The 21690-nt window shown below is 48.6% G+C and overlaps 8 protein-coding genes across 8 annotated transcripts; 6 read left to right on the forward strand and 2 right to left on the reverse strand.

The window, feature by feature from the left end:
* Window positions 1-345: 345 nt before the first annotated feature.
* Window positions 346-597, forward strand: FPOAC1_002867 (uncharacterized protein; the record flags this gene model as incomplete). Its single annotated transcript, XM_044847441.1, has 2 exons — window positions 346-473; window positions 525-597. The coding sequence occupies 2 exons, from the start codon at window positions 346-348 to the stop codon at window positions 595-597; spliced, it is 201 nt and encodes a 66-aa protein (XP_044713357.1).
* Window positions 598-1958: 1361 nt separating this feature from the next.
* On the forward strand, window positions 1959-2712 carry FPOAC1_002868 (uncharacterized protein; the record flags this gene model as incomplete). Its single annotated transcript, XM_044847442.1, has 3 exons — window positions 1959-2001; window positions 2249-2362; window positions 2414-2712. The coding sequence occupies 3 exons, from the start codon at window positions 1959-1961 to the stop codon at window positions 2710-2712; spliced, it is 456 nt and encodes a 151-aa protein (XP_044713358.1).
* A 2120-nt stretch (window positions 2713-4832) lies between these two features.
* Window positions 4833-5498, forward strand: FPOAC1_002869 (uncharacterized protein; the record flags this gene model as incomplete). The annotated part of the gene is made up of 1 exon (XM_044847443.1): window positions 4833-5498. The coding sequence occupies one exon, from the start codon at window positions 4833-4835 to the stop codon at window positions 5496-5498; it is 666 nt and encodes a 221-aa protein (XP_044713359.1).
* Window positions 5499-5865: 367 nt separating this feature from the next.
* Window positions 5866-9333, reverse strand: FPOAC1_002870 (uncharacterized protein; the record flags this gene model as incomplete). Its single annotated transcript, XM_044847444.1, has 1 exon — window positions 5866-9333. The coding sequence occupies one exon, from the start codon at window positions 9331-9333 to the stop codon at window positions 5866-5868; it is 3468 nt and encodes a 1155-aa protein (XP_044713360.1).
* A 599-nt stretch (window positions 9334-9932) lies between these two features.
* FPOAC1_002871 (uncharacterized protein) lies at window positions 9933-12691 on the forward strand (the record flags this gene model as incomplete). The annotated part of the gene is made up of 2 exons (XM_044847445.1): window positions 9933-10112; window positions 10163-12691. The coding sequence occupies 2 exons, from the start codon at window positions 9933-9935 to the stop codon at window positions 12689-12691; spliced, it is 2709 nt and encodes a 902-aa protein (XP_044713361.1).
* A 3022-nt stretch (window positions 12692-15713) lies between these two features.
* FPOAC1_002872 (uncharacterized protein) lies at window positions 15714-17802 on the forward strand (the record flags this gene model as incomplete). Its single annotated transcript, XM_044847446.1, has 2 exons — window positions 15714-16325; window positions 16384-17802. The coding sequence occupies 2 exons, from the start codon at window positions 15714-15716 to the stop codon at window positions 17800-17802; spliced, it is 2031 nt and encodes a 676-aa protein (XP_044713362.1).
* A 458-nt stretch (window positions 17803-18260) lies between these two features.
* Window positions 18261-20357, reverse strand: FPOAC1_002873 (uncharacterized protein; the record flags this gene model as incomplete). Its single annotated transcript, XM_044847447.1, has 1 exon — window positions 18261-20357. The coding sequence occupies one exon, from the start codon at window positions 20355-20357 to the stop codon at window positions 18261-18263; it is 2097 nt and encodes a 698-aa protein (XP_044713363.1).
* A 409-nt stretch (window positions 20358-20766) lies between these two features.
* On the forward strand, window positions 20767-21208 carry LSM3 (U4/U6-U5 snRNP complex subunit lsm3; the record flags this gene model as incomplete). Its single annotated transcript, XM_044847448.1, has 4 exons — window positions 20767-20889; window positions 20942-21031; window positions 21081-21117; window positions 21168-21208. 4 exons carry the CDS (start codon window positions 20767-20769, stop codon window positions 21206-21208), a joined length of 291 nt encoding a protein of 96 aa, XP_044713364.1.
* Window positions 21209-21690: the final 482 nt, after the last annotated feature.

Consider the following 21690-nt stretch of genomic DNA (forward strand, 5'->3'; position numbering starts at 1 on the left):
TCAGAACCACCGGCTGGGCCTCAGATGAGAGTCGCCGATGGACGCTTTTGACCTGGCTGGTCCAATTCCGCCTTCGCTTTCTGCACCCCGACCCCTCGGTGATGGCCAAATAGGTATCGATGTATGGTGATGCGTCGGCTGGTCGATCGAAACCTAACGAGGCAGATTACGGCTGTTTGAGATAGAGACGCACATTCTCTTCCAGCAGTCGAGGCTTTGATCGATATCGAACACTGGTCCGGAGGTTTGCCTGTATCAAAGTAGGTAGCATAACATGGAAGGAGGGACCATCATAGCTCCTAAAGAAATGTAAAAACAAGATTGACCAGACATGGCGCTTTGCCTATGCCAACAAATGGCTCAAAACGCAACAAGGGTTTCTCCCAACTTATTCAGCCAAATGACAACGAGGCCAGATCAAAGCCAGCATCAGGTCCCGTGATACGAGGTTTAAGTTGGATGAGGAGAGACAGGTCTGATCCACTTGATAGTTGGTCTTGATTGTAGTCCACTAACTGAATCAGGGCCGGTAGCCATATCACCAAGTCCACGCCCCTCAACATGCGTGATACTGATTCAAGTGTGAGGAATTTGTGATGCAGGGATGTCCAGACCTGGATGAAATCCCACGCTTACATACAGCCCCATCGAATTTCTGTACGGGTTGTAAGTTGTGCAGTTCTGCGTGACCGAGATAAGATGTCCAGGGTGATTTATCCCCTGCCCGATCCAATGGCTTCTGATGTGTCCTTTGACTCATACGGAAGATTGGGATAAACGAACAACTCTATTGTACGTAACCATCCTGCATGTTGCTGGATACCGAAAGCACAACGACCTTCTTTCAATATTAAATGGGTTCAGAGTTCCGGACCGACGACATGTCAAGCTTTAGACAAAACCTCAGTCTCAGATTGTCGTTCAAATGTTTACACTACCTACATGACGGATTCGAAGAAGCCAGCCTGAACCTTTTATCACAAGACTCAACGAAAGAATTTGCACTTTTGCTGCTGACTGTATAATTTTGGCGGCGGCTATCACCTTTCTTACTATCACATGGGGCATTTTCCAGAAAAAGTGAACAGGCCCTGTCACAGCTGGAACAACATGGAAACATGCAGTGGTTCAGCTTGGTAGTATAATATCATGCACGATACCACAGGGTAGGCAACTGGGCATAGTTGTCAGTAGACCAATCGGATGGTATTGAGACTGGGGAAACTTGTCATGATGCCTCTACCCTCAACACGATTTTGTACGTTGAGTTTCAAGCCCATGCTCTTCCCAAGGAGGAAATAAATAAGTGGCGATCGGCGATACTGCAACAGCCCATATACATACTAATCCCATATGTAGTCATCATTACTAGGTGAACAAGGGCGATGGAAGCTGTGTTAATCCCTCCAGCCCCTCTTCATAACCTGATAGACAAAGATTGGTGAACTCGTAGAGTTAAACGCAGTTGGTGCCTTAGCAGGCAGTCTTGAAATAAGAAGCAAACTCAACCAAGAAGGAAGAGAGAAAATGAAAATGGCAAGTCCATAAAGGAGTCTGCAACCAAGGGAGGGAGGCCCATGCAAGCACTTAACGCGCGGCACGACCAACCGGCGTCAGACGGGGAGACTGACGCCATGATCCGGAGTCCAATGCCTAACTACATGTGCTGTACAGTACGTAGTTATGTAGTCTACTCCGTCCATACTTACCTCCCTTTTCCATCGCTGATCTGATCTGATCACCTTTTGGTTTACGCCCCCATTCGAACCATGTTTAGACGGCGTCGACATTAATCTCGTTCTATGTACATCTCCTTTGCTTTTGATTTGTTCTGTTTGTGGGGCTCGCACTGCACTCATAGTCAGGAGTAGTCATGTCTCATACCAAGCTGAGCTGAGATCAGGCTCCGGCCAGTCCTTTGTTGTCTCTCGTGTGTGCGTTTCCAAAACAACAGGCGCATGCAACGCACGACTCGCCGTATCGGAGCGTGGTCATTTCAGGGTGAGCACCCCAATCTCATCACCACCTTGGACCCTATCATTGGCAAGGTTGCCGCTTGTCGCACAGGGCTCCTATTTGGTCTCGTGCCCGGATGAGTGCATATCCATCCATATCTGAGAATTTACAACACCAAGCCGACCATGTTCTACTTGACCCTTCTTGCTTTTGGCAGCCATGCCAACCAATCGTTGCCTTGTGTCTGTCTCAATTTCACCACTGTTCTGACCGGTTTGTTGACTAAGCCAAGTGGCTTGCGGAGATGATGGCTGTGTTGAGGCTTCGACAGCTATTAACTTAGGCAGACGCCAACTTGCAAACGTCGGTGTCAAGAGGGAGCGGCATTTGGATATTCACGGCCATGGTACTTTGGACCAATGCTCTTCAGTCCAGATCAGATGTCATCCTTGTTTAGCCGATGGACCCGGAGGTCTCTCTTCATGCCCCCAGCCCACTCGTATAACTTCGATAGTATTAGTGTCTCAAAATATGGTTGCAGAAGCATGCTGGATAAGGAATATCGCCAATTACCAGCCCGAAGGTGCTGTTGGCGACATCCTGCCGAGTACAATGCATCTATACATCCTTCAGGAGACGGCCAAGGCCAATGGCGAACTGGAACTGTATCGTTTGGTACTCTACCTGCAAGGGTATGCGGAAGAATACACGAACGACCTCGACATGACGGTACTGAGACTATACGAGCAATTTTAACACGTATTGAGCCGAGCTGCTCAAGCTTAACTACTGCGAGTTATCTCGTAGGGCAACAAGAGGGAAACCTTCACCACAAACTCAGCCTTGCGCCCATATCTGCTCCTACAATGAAGTTTACCGCTCTTGGATGGGAACTAAATACTCTCTATACGATGCTACTTACAAAGGTTTACTCTACTAACATTTCTGACTGTCAAAATGTATATACATGACTGAGCGATGCTGACCACTGAGTAGTAACCAAACCAGGATAAAGGGAGCTTCTTGGATGGTTTATACATACAACATGACCGAGGTATATCAAGAAAATGCCTCCAACTCGAGTGGGAAGACGACGTGGTGCAGATGATGGAGAACAGCAACATACAGAGTCAATCGTACTCTTCCTAGCTTTCCATACTCGACGCATCTGAGGAGACATATATTCCTCCAAGACCTACACGTTTCCGGAAAATCTCGCTTGATTATTCAAAGCCTGATGCACAGCCAGCAAACATACACATCTGGAAGGATGAGCATAAAGACAGCTCTTCAATGAGTTGCCGATACAACCAGGACATACCAACCACTGTGTACCATTGCATATGCAGCGAAAACGCTTAGACCTGAATGCACATGAGCTCTGAACCAGTGCAACTGAAGAGAAAATGTACAGACATCTACCAGTGCTACAAGGTTCAACGCCATTGCTGCAGCTAGGTGACCATCAAGTGAATCAGGACGAAGGGGAATCTGAACCGGCAAGCTAGACAATTTATTACTTGTGATAAATCAGAGACATATAAGCTAGGTGTTTCATGGTTTGGTGATCTGTAGGAACCCGCGGCGCGTGTTACATGCCCGCCTTACAACAGTCTCATATCGACAACCAATCTACTTGATATGCACTCTCTAGCCAAGACAGTTGCTTCAAGTAAGAGTGAAGTATTGTATTTATTGATTACTGCCAACTCATCAATCTGCATATCACCGCCCTGCCAGTTACTGTGTCCATCATCCCCGTCCCTGTACTTGTGTCCCTGCCCGAGCAAATCATAAGATTGGACGTATGTCACATATGAGCATTCATATCCATACAGTTTCAGCGTTTCACGTTCCTGTCGGATCTTCGGCATGGCACTCCAATTAAGTGGGAATCCGGTGTGTGACGTCTGCGAACTTTGATACATGGCAAAGGTTTTGTGTCCAGGTCCTTACAAGGGTTTTGTTTTTCTTTGCATTGATGTTGATTGAGGCTATACAGAGAAAGGGAAGAGGCCTCTTTGTTCCGATTTAGCCGTAAGACGAATCCTTCTCACCCTGTCGGATTAGAGGGAGATGGGATCCGAAAAGACCGTAGAAGTGCCTACATACGTATTCTATTTGGACGGGACTTGATTCGGCTCCCCGTATTCTCCCCGCATGAGTTAACTATCTAGACTAGTTGTTCCCAAAGTTAGCAACTCTCAGAGATCGACGTGAGTTGTCCAAGCCACTGACCTACCACCTACCAACATAGGTTCAGAAACCGGCCATCTTCCAGTATATTTACTCTCACCAACCCTCCCCTCTAGCAACATTCTTAGTAGATTAAACTCTCAACACCAAATCTTCTTCATCGTGATATCTCCGCCGTGTTCCCGCCTACTTCTACGTCATAGTCTAACTATTTCTCCTCCAACAAGGACATCCCTGTCAGATCACTGCTCTGAAAGCATTCTCTTGAACCAGGCCTTTGTGGAAGAAGAAAAACCAGTGAATTAGTTTCTTGTTCAATGACCACTGGACCACCCCCTTGCTTCTGGTTAGTCACTCAAGATGCTCGTTACAAAGAGGAACCACTCTAGTTAAGTAAAGGCTGACTGACCCTCGTTTCTCCTTTACAGTGCTGGTCCTTGTTCAAACAAATATTTTTTCTTCCTGCCCTCCAGATTGCCTAAGACCTGAAAACGAAACCTAATCGGGCATTAATCCAAGAAAAAAAAAAGGAGGAAGAATTGGGCCACAAGCTCACGACTTATATCCCATATAACTGAAGGGTTTGAACTCTGCACGACCCGTGAGACAAGAAAGTCACAACTGCATTTTTATTCGATACACTAGTGTCCAATCCTAGTAAAGTGAGTCTTGGCTTCAAGATGCAGCGCTCCGGCTCGTTTGAGCGACGCAGCTCTGTTAATCAGAGACCGTCGCCAAGCCCTTCACCAATCCTCACGCCATCGTCCAGAACCCGAACACCCTCACCTTCTCGTGGTCGACCTCAATCATTCCGAGGTAGTAACAAACCCTCTTCTTCACGACCAATGTCACGCTCAAGATCTCGAGGAAGGTCTTCTTCACGATCAACTTCGCGCTCACCTTCTCGTCGTAAGAAGCGCAGTGATGACCATGACTACAATGGTCTTTTCAAAACTACGGCTGGCCTGTTGGCGGGGATTGGCGTTGCGACCGTCATAGCCCACAAGGTCTGGCCCAAGGGCGTTCTACATGGTGATCATGAAGATTGGGAGCATCCTCCCTCCAAGCATAGCCGGAAACAGCATCGACATCGCTCGCCTGGAAATGCTGAGCGTGTGTACGAGCGCACCACTAGACGGCACGGCGACGTTGTTCATCACGAAGAGATCAGCCGTAGACGGCCTCAGAACTATGAGAGGATCCCGCAGGAGCATCTGAGGGTGCGACATCATGCTGAACGGCTACCATATGCCCCTGATGAATATCACGTTTCTGAGCAGCCTTTGTATCCTGCTGAGCGCAGAAGAACTGTCGCTCAACCTGCTCCTTATCCTCCCGAGTGGTGATATACAACCGTGGCGATGAGACGATACTAGCTATTGATGCTGATATGATTTATGTAGATATCGAATGGGAGATGGGCTGGTTTATCTTGGTTACATGATGGCGAACTGCATTGATGGTTTGGGCGGATTGGCGACTTTTATATTTTAACTACTGATTCAGAGACACCCGCGCTACCAGAAGCACATAAAAAGACAAACACACAAGAGTTTCTTTAATATATATATTTTGTTAGGAGCGTTTACCCGCTGGTTCTATGTTATCCATTGTGTCCGAACTCCGGTTGAAATCCACAATTACCGTCCCATGTACATCCCATCATGTGAATCTTTAAAGCAAATACGCATTCCGTATATACTGCATAATCCATTATACCTCGGTTGCTACTGGCGATGATGTGGTACTGCTGGGTGAATCCCCTGTCATCTCCTTTGGTGTTACGCTCTCTACAGCCTCCCTCCAGCCCTGACCAGCGGTATGTCTAACAAAGACTGTGTTAAGGGTGTCTGCAAAGTACCTCTCGCGGCGAACCGTTCTCCTTTCGCCCCCTTCCATAGCTGAGTAGGCACTGCGTGTAGTGCGCATTCTCTTTCGTGTGCCGCCTTCGCTTAAAAGGTTACTCAACTTGAGTCGCTCTTGCATCAGAGTGCTGTCAAACTCCACGATCCCGCGCACCCATGGCGCCACGTCCAAAACGATGAGGTCTGTGGTCCGGTCAAACACAGACGGATCAAGATAACTGGCGTATACTGCCTTTTCGTTTATAGCAATGGGGTCGAATGCATAAGCTAGGTCCATGCGGTTTAGAGGCGGGGTCTGAGGCTCAAACGAGTGTTCAAGAGATTGTATGACCCGCTTCTCCGTTAACGGGTTGAGAAAGGGACCAGTTGCCATGTTGGTTTTGAGTGAAGTGTCGAGAAGTGTTTGTCTTGCCAGTGATTTGAGAGTTAGAGACAGGTCGACACTTAGCGAGGTATGTGAGATTTTGGGGTCCGCCTCGAGAAGTCGGCGGCCAAGGATGAAATCGTCTCGCATCTTGGCTGGCATTTTAGGCAGCCCTGAATCTATGGTTTCCTGGAGATCGATGCCCAATGTACCGCTTGATAACAAATCCGCGTCGCCCATGGAAGAGTAGAACTCATCCGTGGCCTCCAGAATCTCGAGCCTCTTATTTTGTTCCAAGGCGTTGTGCGACATACCATCTGCCCATGACTGCAGATTTAACGTGTTGTCCCAGTCGGCCATATCCAACATCCAAGAGTCCCACGACTGCTTCAAGGCTTCTTCCTCAGACTTCATTGTATCAGGGCAGGTGGCTATCAGATCACGGCCAAACCAGCCCAAGCCTTCACAATATGTTCCTTCGCTCAACACTCGTACCACATCTCCGTTCTCATCCAGGTCAGACCCTTTAGGCCACCGCAGGTAAAACCAATCGGATCCTCCCTTGCGATCCCCAACCCCAATCTGACACCAGTAGTTGAGCTCCGTCAGCGCAGCCCTGAGATCGTTTCTGCGAGACTTGTACAATGCTTCCACAGCAGTGCGTCGTAGTATGTGGCCTTCGTTAGCTGCTGTAAGAAGGCAAAGATCGATGGCAAGATCGATAGGTGGAGGCGAGAAACGGAAGATACCATGAAGATTGAGGGTCTGGAGCGGCACCATCTTTTCGTCGTTGCAAGTCATGATGAACGGCCGTTTTGATTGTGCCATCATTCCTGTCAATGTTGCCCAAAATTGCTTGTCTTCTTCGTATAGAATATCCACCTCTTCCAATAGAATCAGTGACTGTTTCTGACTCTTAGTTGAGCTGACTTTCGTCGTCTCGGTCGGCTTTTCTTCCATGGGTTTCTTGGGTGGTGGCCGGGAAGTTGTCTTCTTCTGGAAAAAGCTTGTCATCATGCCCTGTTTTCCATCCTTCAAGTTGCGAGCCACCTCGTCTTCTTCTGTGGTCCCAGAACCGCTCTGCGTCTGATGTTGCTGAACAAGATGATTGCGCGTCATATCGCCAACCTTCTCGAGAATATCTTTGCCACTTCGCCTACCTCCCGGGTGAATTTCAAATATTTCAAATCCTAGTTCTTTGGCTATGGCGAAGACAGTCGCCGTCTTTCCACTTCCATGAGGACCACTGATGACCACGGCATTTGTCAGTCGTTCTTGCTCCTTGGTACCCTTTGTTACGTCGCCATTTCGAACGACTGTCTTTTTCAGCAATCCTGGGCCGGCGGGTGCCCAATCGGTCTCATTTTCAGAAATCTCTTCCATTTCGTTTGATTCCTCTTCGCTACTGACAATGAAGTCGCTTAGCTCATCTTGCTTTCTCTTCTTCCTCGGTGCTGCTTTTGGCTTCGCCTTCTTCTTCGTCGTGGGGTTACCCTGCCCAGTCGAAATCACTGAGTCGACTTTGAGTGCCTGCAGCCAGTCTCTGAGCAGAAGAGCTTCCTTTCCGCCCTGCAAGATCTCTGGTGCTGTGGCGGGAGCATATTTGTGCGTCCAGGCTAGTGATTCGCATGTCGATTTGTCATAGGCTGAGAGATTTGTCTCAAGCGACTGATATAGGCGGTCGATTGCGGGATGTGTAGTTTTTAAATGCTCGGTGGTATTGCCAAAAAGCTGATCATCGCCGTGACTCGATGTTGATTTCAGTGTTCGTAATTCTGAACGAACGTGCTTCTGAAGCTTTCGGCCACTTTCAAAGCGTGGGGAAGGTTTGCGCAACTCCTCAGGGGCTGGTTGAAAATGATCGTCGTTCTTGGGAAGAGAATCCTGGATAGCAGCAAAATCCACGGTAGCGCAGAACCGCTCCAGCACAGATTCTTCAGGAGTTATCGTTATAGCAGATCCCTTTGATTTTTTGTTTGTGCGCGTCTCAGACAAAAGCGTTGTTAGGTCAAGTTGAACGTCAAATCCACGGACGTGGGCCATCCCCTTAGCAGGCCATAGAGGCTGCATAGCACCGGGGACTTTCGCTACGCCTGTCCTGACTCCAAACCGTGGTGCCTGTTTGTTTACTGCGAACGGATTCCTAGCCTTTTTTGGAGACATTGGGGTGGACATGAAGACAGTGTGGCGCAACGAAGAAGGGGAGCGTTTGTCGACAACACTCTCCTCAACTTTCACGACCTGCTTTGTTTTTGGTGCAAAAAGGGGATGCGTAGCCTTGGAACTTGGAGCATTCTGTGTGACAGAACTCTCTTTCGTTTTCCTTCCTCGTTTCTTAGGCGGGGTTGGAGGAATTATGATCTTTCCATCCATGATCGCAGAGATCTTATCACCCAGGTCTTTTCGACTAGCATCATCGTGTCCGTATTTCATGCACACTATGCGCGAGGGAGCATACTTTGGTCTAGTTCTTGGAGGGGACCTTAGTGTACCAGTCCTTAGGTTCAATTTGAGCATCTTTCCTGTGTTCACATTGGTATCGGTATCGGAGAGGCTTGGAGGATGAGCGCCAGTCGAGGTTGAATTATCTTTGGGTTTGGCGGGGACGTCGTTAATCGAGGGTGTTGTGGTATCGGTAATACTAGTCCCAGCAGGCTTAATTCCAAGGCTCTGCTCGATTGTCGCGTTGCCTGACGCTGCGAGTCCTTCTCTCTGGCGCGCTCGCCGTTGTTTCTTCGGCCCAGCTACATCCTGTGGCAGATTTGTCTCGGTCTTTCGTCGTTTCTTTATGTTTTGTACTTCCGTTGCGGTTTCAACGTCATTGTGAGGAGGTTCGTTGCTTGCAGTCTTCGTAGATGAATTGGAGGAGACGACTATTTCGGAGGCAGGGCCTTTGGTAAAGAAGGGATGGACTTTCTTAACCTCTGGCTCCCTAGTGGCTTCTTGGGCCATCCTTTCGACTAAGATGGATCCCATAGATGCGCAAAAGATTGCTGGAGTTTGCGTGTAAGGATAAAATGTTAATGGTCAGAGGAAGTTTAAGGGCCCAGGTACCTTAAGCTTAAAGTCAAACCACCATTTCACAAATATAATTCTGAAAACACGAAAAAAATGGAATGAAGAGGTGGTAGGGGTTTAAAGGGATGGAAAGTAATAAATTCCAATATGAGGCGAGCTCTGTCTTAGTAAAACGAACCGAAAGCGTTGCCCGTGGATATTTGGATGTTAAAGAGGTTGGCCAAGGGTCGCTGGGCAGTTCGCGTTTAAAGTGGTCACCACTGAACGCGTCGATTAACGCGCTAACGTACTAACCTACATATTTCTGTACGTACCTCCTCATCCAGTACGTCAGGGATCCTTTTCTGGTGGGTGGGTCCCTGTCGAGGCTCGCCCCACCATCGGAATTTGTTTCGGTCCGCTCCAACTTTTTTTTCTGTGAAGCTTTGTCTTATCGATATTTGTAGGAAAATTGCAGGTTGGAATATTCAATTTACTGAATTGCATTTCTTGGAGCCCACGGTATAACTCAGCATCGTAATACCGTAGTCGCCATGGCTTCCGAGTACAGAATACACAAGCCTTTTGTGCTGGCGACTCTTCCTCGACCCTTGGATCATACCGAGGGTCGCATTGTTGCGCGAGAGGTCTATGGCTTGCGCGATGGCCAAAAGAAGAAGAAGAGGACAGAACTGATTGTTGGCGTGGACGGAGAAACTGCCAGCATTTACGATGTATGTTAATGTACTGGGATTCGGTGTGCAACATCACTAACATCATATAGGTTCCAGCATCCAGTCTGATCACTTCGTATCCTATCCCACCTCAAGAATCATTCACCTGCGCTCCTTACTCTGTTAGAATCCGACGATCGGGCACCAACGATGTTTCACGGTACACATATATTTCTACTCGCGACTCTACTGGCCAGAAGATCACACTCTTCAAGGATGTCGTTAGCCAAGATGGCAAGACTACCTCTACCACGATTGCCTCCCCCGTTCTCAAGACCTCGCCTATTCAATATATCGCTTGCGCTTCCAGTGTGTCCGAAAATGAAAACGTCGGCGACGTGATTGCCGTAAGCCGGGGTGGAGAGTTTGTTTCGCTCTCCTCCGAGACTCTTTCGATCCAGTGGACTTCGTCTTCAAAATCAGCCGTGCAGGACGCCATCGCAACCCAGATCGAAAGCTTCGAAGTGGATTACATCACATCAGGCACACTTGCTGAGTTCCGCGAAGGAATTTTCAAGGATAAGCCAGAAGTTTTCAGCGCGTTGCCCAAGACACCCAGTTCCGAGCCCGAGTTGGTGGCGCTTGTGTTGAGAACCCTGAGTCAAGGTCAGGAGAGCCGACACTCGGTCGTCCTTGCTGTATCCTCGGGTGCTCCCTCAACTACTCTGGATATACAGAAGCTATCGCCCCTCGAAATTGCCCCCATCGGAACCCCATCGCCTCGTGGCACCGATAAGTCCACCTACGAAGTTGATGTGCAAGCAGCCTTGCTGATGCAGTTGCAAGAGGGTTCCCTAAGCATTTACGATTTGACCACACCTGTCCCAAAGTTGAAGTCGGTGGTCCAGACAGAGAACGCAGTCTCGTTCGCTCGTTTGTCCCGACCTTTCGTTCTATCTTGTTCGCTCGAGTCTATCAGCCTTTACAACCACCAGTACCGCTCAATTCATGCTAATGCACCCCTTGATTTGTCCGAGGTATTCTCCGAGGGAGAAAAACCTCAGTCATGCCAATTCATTAGTTATTTGAGAAGCCAGGAATTGATGGTTGCTCTCGTAGACAACGTGCTTGTGTCAATCCAGATCGAGCCCCCCAAGAGCCACGGGAAACGACGGAAGCAGGGACTTCTCATCGATTCTATCGGTCGCGGAACTGCCACCGAGATCCCTGCAAAGAAGGTCAAATCAGACAAGCTTGCAGCAGAGTTTTCTAAGTACGTTCCTGGCTCAATGACTGAAAAGTACATGGCCAAACTCCGCAAAGAACTGGAGACGGCCGATAGACATCTCTCAAAGGGTGATCTTGGAGAATGGGAGCAGTTGCTACGCAGCCGCTTCCATGTCGGTCTTCGATCTATCGCAGACGGCAAGGAAGACAAGGACTCCCAAGAGCTTCCCGAGTGGGAGTGGCTTACGGGAGGATCATCATACGCTGTCGTTGACAGGCGTTGGGTACTTTATGCCATCGGGCGCACCTTTTCTCTCTCCATGACTGAAACTTCCGAGTCACGACCCAAGCTGCAACTGATTCTACCTGATACCAATGTTATATCCTACCTCGTCGTTGCTGGACACCTGACTCTTTCGAACTTGAAGGCTGCTTTCCGAGACGAGCTTGATGTAGAAGCTCTAGACAACAAAGCTCTTGTTGAAGATCTATTGACAAGCTTGGCCGATGCTGATCCATCAACAACGTTGATGCTGAACTATCTCCAGGCTACTCCACTCGGCGAGCTGGAGCTGCTGCTTGCCATCCGAGCTTTGATGATTAGTCTTGATCTCATCATCGATTCAAAGAAGCCAGCTAGCAGCAAGCTTTTGACGAACGAGGCGCACGATGGCACCGATAACTACGATATGGACCTCGACGATCTCGAACGGGACATTGCCATTACTGAATACTATCTTGGAGACGACAGCAGTAGCCGTTCGCGAGGACTCACACTGGCTTTCGCTAAACTATGGCGTCTACCGGCACTGGCTACAATCAAAGCAATGCGGGCTACGCTCAAGACGCATGATATTTTGTCCCTCATTCACACACTCCGAGTGGAACTCGTTCGGGGTGCATGGACATCACTGTATCTCGACTCAAGCAGTTTTGATCTCGACGGTAACGACCCGCCCCCGGATGGTGTGATCGCTTTGATCTCGGACCTCCTCGGTCGGTGCATTGACGCTGTTGGCGCCGGAGGATGGCTGTTGAACGACGCCATCTCAGGCGACAATTCTGAGGCTGGCGATCTACTGACGTCGTTGCATAACGAGGTGGGTGTTGCCCTCGAAGGTATCGAAGAGGTTGTGACTATCAACGGTTACCTTAGTGAGGCAGTCCGGTATGGACAAGCTGCCCAGAAGGGCGGCGCAGGCCGAGCCAAATGGAACACAGGCAAACCAGTCTCCATGCAACTAGAGGGTCCAGAGTCTCGATTACTTCCGCTGGGACTCAAGACGAAGCAGCTTCCAACCAAGAGCAAGGTGGTGTCGGGCGGAGAAGTGGTGCAGCGCAGCACGCGAGAGACAGGACACCTGATCAGTCAGAAGGTGGAGGCATACTCGTTAGAAAAACTGGCAATTTGAAACTCGGAGAAAAGAGAGTTTTCCCGTAAGGCAACTGGAAGATTTGCGCTACTCGCAGCCTGTATGTAAGCACGCTGTTGGTTTGCGACACCACATGGCATGCGGCTGAAAGTTGTGGTATTTGATTTAGCACCAGCGAGACTAGTCATCGGGCTTGGCAATTGAGGTGATTGGAAGAATGGAGGCGAACTAACGCCCGGCAGTGGTGGTGAAGCTTCAAAAGGACGTAAGGCAGTATCAAAAGCAAGAGAGATCGGCTACACACGGCGCATGCCAGAGAGAAGAGGGGGGGGGGGGCCGGGCGTGTTAATCAAGATCACATGTCGATGAGTATTTTGTTTATCAACGATGTCGTTTATTTACAGCGATAATGTCAGCTCATCATCAAATGTTATGTATGATGTTACAAAGAAAAATAAAGGCGTTTCAAAATAATGGATGGCCCAATAGGTAGACGTCACAGATAACTGTGCGACTGAGCTTGCAAGGGACTGCTTCTGCGTAACATATAATGCGATTGTAATTCGTTAAAAAGCAGAGATAAAAGGCAACCGCAGATTTGATACACGACAGACGGATCCGTCTCAAGGTCTCGGAACATTGCGACGAGCCACGCTGCCAAATACCCTATCACGGTACACCGAGTAACATGGCACTAGAGGAGGCAATCTGCCCGCTATTCAGGCCTGTGCTGTGGTTACATGCCCGGGCAGTATAACACATGCCTGCCTAGGTAGGTAGCCAAGTCTATCTACACATACGTGGTAGACTAGTTGTTGCATAATCTTCTATTGGTCTCATCGGATAGTGACGTATTGATATTTTACCATGGTGACTCATTGTCAAATCCCGAAAGTATAGGCTGTACAGTGCAGAGCCTCAATGACAGTGAACAAAGTACGACTTATTAGTGTCGGGGCGGAGGAGCATGTTGGCCTGCTACTCCAGACTCTTCTATCTGATACATAGTATGTTTTTACGAGCACAGCCTGCATAATGGTCAAAGCTGTCGCGGAAGACTTGCCGGTATGCAAGTGCTGGTAGCTAATGCACGAAGCCGAGCTTCCAGACAAAACAACGAGGCTTGAGAGACGGGGGCTGCAGTAACCCGAGGTTGGGTTCAAGGGCAGTGGAGAGGAGAACATGCAAGCAAGGATGCTGTACATGACATAGAAAATACATGGAACAGAGAAAGAGATGGAAAGTGACAGCGACAGCAAGAAAGCCCTGCATTGCAGATCAGTTTCGGTTTGCTCGGGTGTAGTTAGAGTGTAAAAGGTACGGGAGTAGATACAGTGCAAGAATGAATATACTGTACTTATTGAAAAGAAAAAGACGGCGTCGTTTTGGTGAGCCATAGACTAGAGGCAAATGAGGAGCCCATTGCGAAAGTTAATAACCTCAGGAGTCATGTTCTAGAAGATAACGAAGAAAATGACAAATGGGGCACCAGCGAAGCGACTTAAGCCGAGCCAAGTCAGGACTTCTTTTGACTTGGACACTAGTAACACGAGTAACACGAGTAACACGAGTAACACGAGTAACACGAGTAACACGAGTAACACGAGGCCGAGCACGAGCGCGAGGTGAGAGAAGAGGAGACAAGTGATGTATCGAGTAAATCAAGTATTTGTTTGCCTTCTCACCCCAAGAGGTTGGTTCTCGATCTGTGAGTGAGCAACGGCAACGCAATCAATTAAGCTGTGCCTCAATATGGTAGCTGGTGATGGAATGATAGACAGGAGTAGATAAAAGCTGAAACATTGGAATTCCTCTTCCCCGGGATAAAGGACCCCTACAATAGACTAAAAGTCATCATCCTGATCTTGTTCTTTCTGACAAGGGACGCCTTTTCTTGATGCCGCTAAATTAAAGAATGCCCCACGCAGCGCCCCGTTGCCGTGCGGGTGGCGCAGCGAGAAGCTAACAGACAAAGTAGAATACGGCAGAAAGAAACGGTTTTTTTTTCTTTCTTTCGTATTGCTGTACTCTGTACGCAAAGGCCAATCAACACAGACCCGGAGGAAGGAGTTGAAGTGCAGAGAGACACAAAGTAAAGGAAGATCATAAGCAATTGTAACAAGTATTAAATTCCAGTTGCGAACCATGCAACATATCCCTGACAGGGCTGTATGTAGAGCTATGGACGATGATGTAAGGCTGCTAGGTAGTTAACAGCGGCTACCTACGTCACTAGACCCAGGACCCAAGACAAGACAAGGAACCTAACGTTTCCCCACAGGTACTGAGTTCGTCCCCGGAAATAGGACGTACAGCAGCAAAAGAACCCTGAGGCAATGTTTTCCTTTTCTTTTCGAGACCGACAACGCATGGGGTCTGAGGCACGAGAAAAGTGAAATCATCATCACACGAGTAAAAATGTCGAGTGACATGTACAAGCAATAGTTGTCCGCCCACTATCATGTATCCGTACTCTCTACCAGGTAATATAAGCATGCCCGAGTTCGGTATGGTATGGTGACCCCTCCGAGCATTGATGGAAACAATTTTAACCACATGCCCGCAGTACCTACCCAACCTTACCTACCAACCACGTTCTACCTAAATAAAATTTACACACCCACTTCCTTCCATCCATCTCATTCCATTCCATGACCGATGGTGTTCGTTCTTTCCTCTGCCTCGTCCGCGTGCCTCTTATTTCCTATACGTCTTCGTACCTCCCCAACCTTTCACTGGACTGCACTTGATAACATAACCAGATCCCTCCCTTCTACCCGCCCAACCCTTCCGCTTTCCTTACCCTTTTCTTCTCGTCATAAATCAATCTTGAATTTGTTACAACCTCTCCACTTGGCACCCAACTTATAACTCCAACGTTCGTTCTATAGAAACGAACGCCAGCAAAGCCACTAGTCTATACTGACCTTGCTTATAATCGAACACTTATAAGGAACGGCCACTCGCATCTTACCACTGTCCTACAAACTATACTACAAGCAACTTATACATCTAGCTTAATAACAATATCGAGGCTCTTCTGAGCCTAAAAACACCAGCCATGAGCGGCGGCTCAACCGTCCAACACATCGACGCTGTCGATGCCCTTGCTCGAAATCTCTATCTCCGCGCCAAACAGTCAGGACTTCCATTTACCGGCGTCGCTGACGCCGTTCGCAACCTTCATCGAGTTCTACGACATCTGCGTATCGAAGTTGCTGATCAAGACTCTCTCTTGAACAACGCTGATGCCTCATCTACGTCACTTTACGCCCGCAAACTTTTAATTCACATCGAAAATTGCGACTTTGCTCTCGCCGAACTCGAAACGCTTCTGGACAGATACGGAGACGGTCGCGCTATCATGGCCGAGGACGAACGTCTACGGGATAACAAATTATTTGAAATGAAACAGAAACTTGACGACGAGAAATACAGCGTTGACTTGTTTCTGGACACCGTTCAGCTGCATGCCGAGAACAGACCCACCAGAGTTGTCGAAGGCCAAGAGGGTCTAGAGAGAATCAAGGATGTTGTTGACGAAATCGCCACCAAACTATTCCGGAATCGCAACGAGGGTAGTTTTACCGAAGACGAGGATGGCTTGTGGCGCGAGTTCAAGATCGAGCTTGAGGATCGAGGGTTTTCACCTCAAGTGCTACGTAAACACAAGGTACGGGGAGTCATTGACGATGATTGTTTGTAGATCGTTACGATTAACACAGTATCAGGATGTTCTGCGAGCATATATTCGTGAGCTCGAGTCCGTTCAGAACCAGAACGGCGGAAACTACCCTTCTGTCAGAGGTCTCCTAGAGCAAGAAGCACGATCCCAGCCTTCTTCGCCGAGAGAAGACAATGGTAGCCCCTACGAAAATTACCCGCCTGTTATCCTCACTGGCGGTCGACGCAGATCAAACAGTGACCCCCCTCGAGACGTAATGTCTCAATCGCCAAAAGATGGCGATAGCGAGTCGGACTATTCTATGGCACTCGTATCAACCCAGGACTTGCTCAGCATGGACAAACTCAATTCTCGAATGGCAAGCATGAGTATTCAGCCAAACGACCAGTACAGTCTGGCTCCTGAGCTCAGACATCTTCCATCCAATAGCCTGTCGGGTGCTCCAGAGATGTCCAGTTCACCAACTGCTCACCACTACGGGGTCTCTCCACGCTCTATGCCCCCTATGCCTCATCATTTGAATAGCGGTCCACCATCTTATGGTAGCAGCCCACGGAGCAGTGCTCCTCGGCTAGCCCCAGACCGGTGGGGCAACGAGATCCCACCTGATGCTCAATGGACTAGAATTAGACGAGAGCGTGTCAGCCCCGAGGTCCTTGAACGGGCTGGTGTGCGATACGAGGCACGTCCTGACTATGTTGCAGTCTTGGGTATTTTGACCCGAGAGCAGATTGAGGAGTATGCCCGTCAAAGTGCAGCATGCCGTGCTGCACGATTGCGACGTGATCCGCCGTCTCGTAGGCATGATCACTACTCTGAGCGTAGAGACTCGAAGAGCAGCAGAGAGGATGACGATGATGACAGTGGGGTCTTTGAAGAAAGCGATGTCACAGACGATGAAGATGACAAGTCTTCAGAGAAAGGCACAAAGAGCTACCCAGTCATCGTCAACCCCCCCACAAAGAGCAAGACGTCCCCTTCCAGCACTACTCTCCCGAAGCCAATCTTGAAGAACAAGAACGAAAACCGAGTTCATTTCGATCCAGAACCATACGAGGTAGATGGCCGAAGTCCTCGCTCTTATAGAGATGACCGACACCGCGATCGCAACCATGACCACCGCGATGATCACCGTGATCGCAGACGACCGAGCCCGTCTAGGTCATCCCGACGCTCGCGAAGGTATTCTGATGGTGGGGATCGACACTCACGTAGCGACAAGCACGGTGACTACTACTATGATGGTGGCAAGCGCTATCATCGTGAAAGAGATCGCGACCGTGACCGTGATCGCGACAGAGAAAGAGATAGAGACCGCGACAGAGACCGCGATCGTGATAGAAGAGGTACAAGGAGAGAAGACCGCCCCCAAGGGAGAAAGAAATGGGGCGAAGCTCTCGGTGCGGTTGGCATTGGAGGTGCAGCAGTGAGTCTTTTGAGCGTCCTTGCTGAAGCCGCATCATGATTTAGGCGGGCTGGTTCCGCTACATCGCTTATACAGTTTATTTCCCTTTTTTTTTTTTTTTTTTTTTTTTTGAACTCACGCTTGGGTATCTCTTCGGTGGAGACGTGTAACAAATCAAGCCTCAAAATGGAATGGATCACAGTACAAGAAGGGTAACAGGAAAAAGACAAGGAAGGGTTGAGTCAGTTTTGCATACATTGTATTGTAACCTTTGATGTACGTCAGTTAAACCGCGGCTGGGACAAGAGCCAAGGAGAAGGACGGTGAAATTTAGATACCCACTATGAATAGCAGCTTGAAAGGTGTTAGGTATGCAATGGTTGCGAAAGAAGAAAACCCCCCCTTGAAAATCATTCGTGATGAACTATCTGCTTCTCAAGATACACTGAATTCTACTCTGCATGTACGAAACAAAACATCTAGATAATGGTCTAGTCTAGATCCACAAGTCACAAGTTCTACCTCATTAGCTCCCCCGCCAAGGTCTTCCACCACTCTCTTGCATTCACATCTGTCGACTCAGGCGGTGCACCCTTGGCACGAGGCCTTGGGTTAGGTACACGTTTCCACTGTCGTACATTGATGACCTTGTCCCTGGGCCAGTTCTCAAGGCGATCTTCGAATGTTTCCGCGTCGTCAATCTTGCCATCTATTACCAGCATCTGGGTTTCCAAGCCGCCCTTGAGCTGAGGCAATGTCTGGCGTTTCTTCTCGACCCACCCGAAGCGACGCGGCTGCATACTGCGTTCGAGACACACATATCCTTGATTGGTACGATAGCGTATCTGTTCGTTGATGAACTCACTAAACTCCAAGATGATGTTGGGTAGGACAGTGTGCAAGTATTTGGTTTTACGTCGCTTGGCGTTGTTCGTAACTTCGCTGAGGAAACGGTGAACACATTCTTGAATCGCATACCAGGCATGCTCCTTCTGGGTTTCGATTGTAAGGCGTCGATGGCTTACATGAGTAACTTCTTGGAGGACCTCATCGAATACAACCTGCTGATGCTCATTCTCAAGGCGGCGGTAATGCGTTATGGCATGGTCGCGAATCATGTCCCTTGCTTTGCCAAATCTGCCTAGAAATATAAGCACTTTGATACGAGCGATATAACTCTCAAAAGTAGGTATGACATAGTAAGGCTTGGAGGTCATGGTCTCCCAGACTTTAGTAACAAGCTGGGCATCTACCAACGCAGAACGGGGAAAGCTTTCTAGCATTCTTCGTTGAGCTTGATTTGACTTGGTCGAGCAGACGTAGGCCCAGTTGAAAAGGTTGTTCCACGTCTCATGTGGTATTGGGATGTGGTAGACATTTGATGTATGTATGATCAGATCGAGACAAAGACGAATGCGAGACATGCACCCAAATGCTTCGACCATGGCGTTAAGGAAACGCTCGGTAGGAGCTCTCGGGTTACCAGGCCGGTATCTCTTTCGACCGATTATGGAGAAAATACCTGTCTCTTTGTCCTCAAGAAGGCCAATTCCAAGTCCCTTCTTTAGGACAATACCCCGTATATGCGTGAGTGAACCACTGCGGCCCAGGCCAATAAGAATGTTACACAACAACTCCTCGTTTAGCAAGACACCCATAGCTCTGGAGCGGCGGAAATGCGCAAAATAGCTTTGGAAACCCATCTTCTGTCTCTGCCACAAGAAGTTATCTGCCCACAGCCGGTGTCTTTGGCGGTTGAAGGGAAGTTCTTTGAGGGCATTCATACTGTGCCGTAGAGACTCGACGCGCTTGACATTTCTTAAACTTGTCCTGAAAGTGACTCTATATGAATCGCGAGCCTTCAGAAGAACTCGTTGGCGATCGAACTGGTAATATGCGGGGTTCATCTGATAGCGAGCCTTGAGAAACTCGGTCCAAGTTGTCGTCGTGCGCTTGAGAGCTAAACCATGTTTTCTGATGGCACCAAAGAAGAAGACGGCAGCCGCGATGTCGCTAGCAGCACCAGCACATCGAATGAACACTTCGTAGTCAGCCAGCACAAGCTCACGTCCGGCATTGCGACGAGCTTCTAGTAGGAGCTTCATGGCCTCGAGGACAAAGACATGATGACGGCGCACACCGAATTCGTCGACCAGATTACAAGCATTGGTGAACTGAATCTGACCGAGAGAAATGTTAAGACCATGAGCAATATCAATTTGTGGATTTCGAATGGGATCTAGCGCTCGAATAACCGCAGAAAGGACGTTCACGGGGAGTGTGCGCATCTGTTGATGAGCGGCCGAGTCGTTGTTGGCCAACAACATGACCCATGCGTGAAATGCTGGGAAGACATTTTCGGGTTCTTTACATCGTATAGCTCGTAGAAGCCCGTCCAAATGCCTATCCGACTGTGTATAGGATTCAGCGACCGGATTCAGAGTTGTAGTTGGTTCTACAGACGATACTGATGCTAACCATCGCTGTCGACCCACAGCAGCGGGTCGTACAGCTCCTAGCGGTGGGCCGTAGATCGGTAGCGCGATAGCGAGTGGAGTTGTCGATGGATGGCCGAGACAGGGCCTTGTTCTTCGGAGGGATTGTCGCCAGAGCATGGCGTTGAATCATAAATTAGAAGCAGCAAACGCTACAACACAGAAGAAAAACGAAAAGGAATGTCTAAGGATGACTGGAAATGAAAAGCCTCAGGAGCAACTCTGCACCTCCTCACTCACGCGAGGGGCGTTATGCTGTCGTGTAACCCCAATTTGGGAAAGTTCAGCCAGAGCCGTTCCCGGATAAATACATAAGTACGGGGTAAAGTACGGGATAGATACATCCCTCTATCCAACATGGCTTGTTGCATAATATCAACAATTCCCCCGAAGATTTCCCAAGCTTGCCAACCCGCATTTTCCCACTGAAACCTGGTGCTCAGATTCGGCATCCAGCTCAGCTCACCACCACACTCACTCGCACACCGAGTCCGACCTCACTTCTAAACGACTGCTTTCATATAAAAAGATGGCTGACACTGGAGAAGAACCCCATCATGTGTCGGAGCCTCTCGACCTTGTCCGACTTCTTCTCAACGAGGTCGTCTTTGTCAAACTTCGAGGAGACCGAGAACTCAAGGGAAAGCTACATGTTAGTTGAAGATTTGATCTATGGAAAACAATTGATGCTAACTGCGAGATAGGCTTATGACAGCCATTGCAATCTGGTACTAGGAGAGGTTGAGGAGACTATCTACACTGTCGATGAGGATGAGGATGATGATGAGCTCAAGGTATGTGGAACGTCTTCAGCAGAATTCATCGTGTCTGACCGAAACTTAGACCATCAGCCGGAAATCTGAGATGCTGTTTGTGAGAGGTAAGTTTTAGCTGATATGATCTGTGACCTAAGTTCTGACTGTGAGGTAGGTGACAGTGTTGTCTTGATCTCACCTGGAGTTCCCTTTTAGAACAAACGACTTAAGACTAGACAGACCCAGCTCAAGGTTTAGATTAGCCATTAATAGCAAAAAAGATTATTGATGCCAATAAACAGTGCTACCCACCTTGATAAAGATAGCCTAGTGAATCAAAACTGGGTATCGTGTTCACAGAAACAACGACTGATGTAAGAATGTATCCCCTGGTAACTCTGACTCTGATTCTGTTTGGATAGCCCCGATAGATGAATGTGGCTTGAAACGCCCAGATGCCATCACCGCGCCGAAATGCGGCACAGCAGCCTTTGATTTTGTAGGGCTTTGTACTGACTGGAAGTAACATGTGTCAGGTCTTGACAGATTTTAAGACTTGTGTTTTCTCGTCGCAATTGGCAGTGGGATTTAATATTTTATTAATACCAGCCATAAAGAATGAAGCGGTCTTGCTCCAAGTTACCTTAGTATCCGTACCGTTCGAGATCCGTGCGCAATACCTTACTTAGGTACTAGGT

Source organism: Fusarium poae, chromosome 1 (genome assembly GCF_019609905.1).
Source record: "Fusarium poae strain DAOMC 252244 chromosome 1, whole genome shotgun sequence".
Classification (NCBI taxonomy): domain Eukaryota; kingdom Fungi; phylum Ascomycota; class Sordariomycetes; order Hypocreales; family Nectriaceae; genus Fusarium; species Fusarium poae.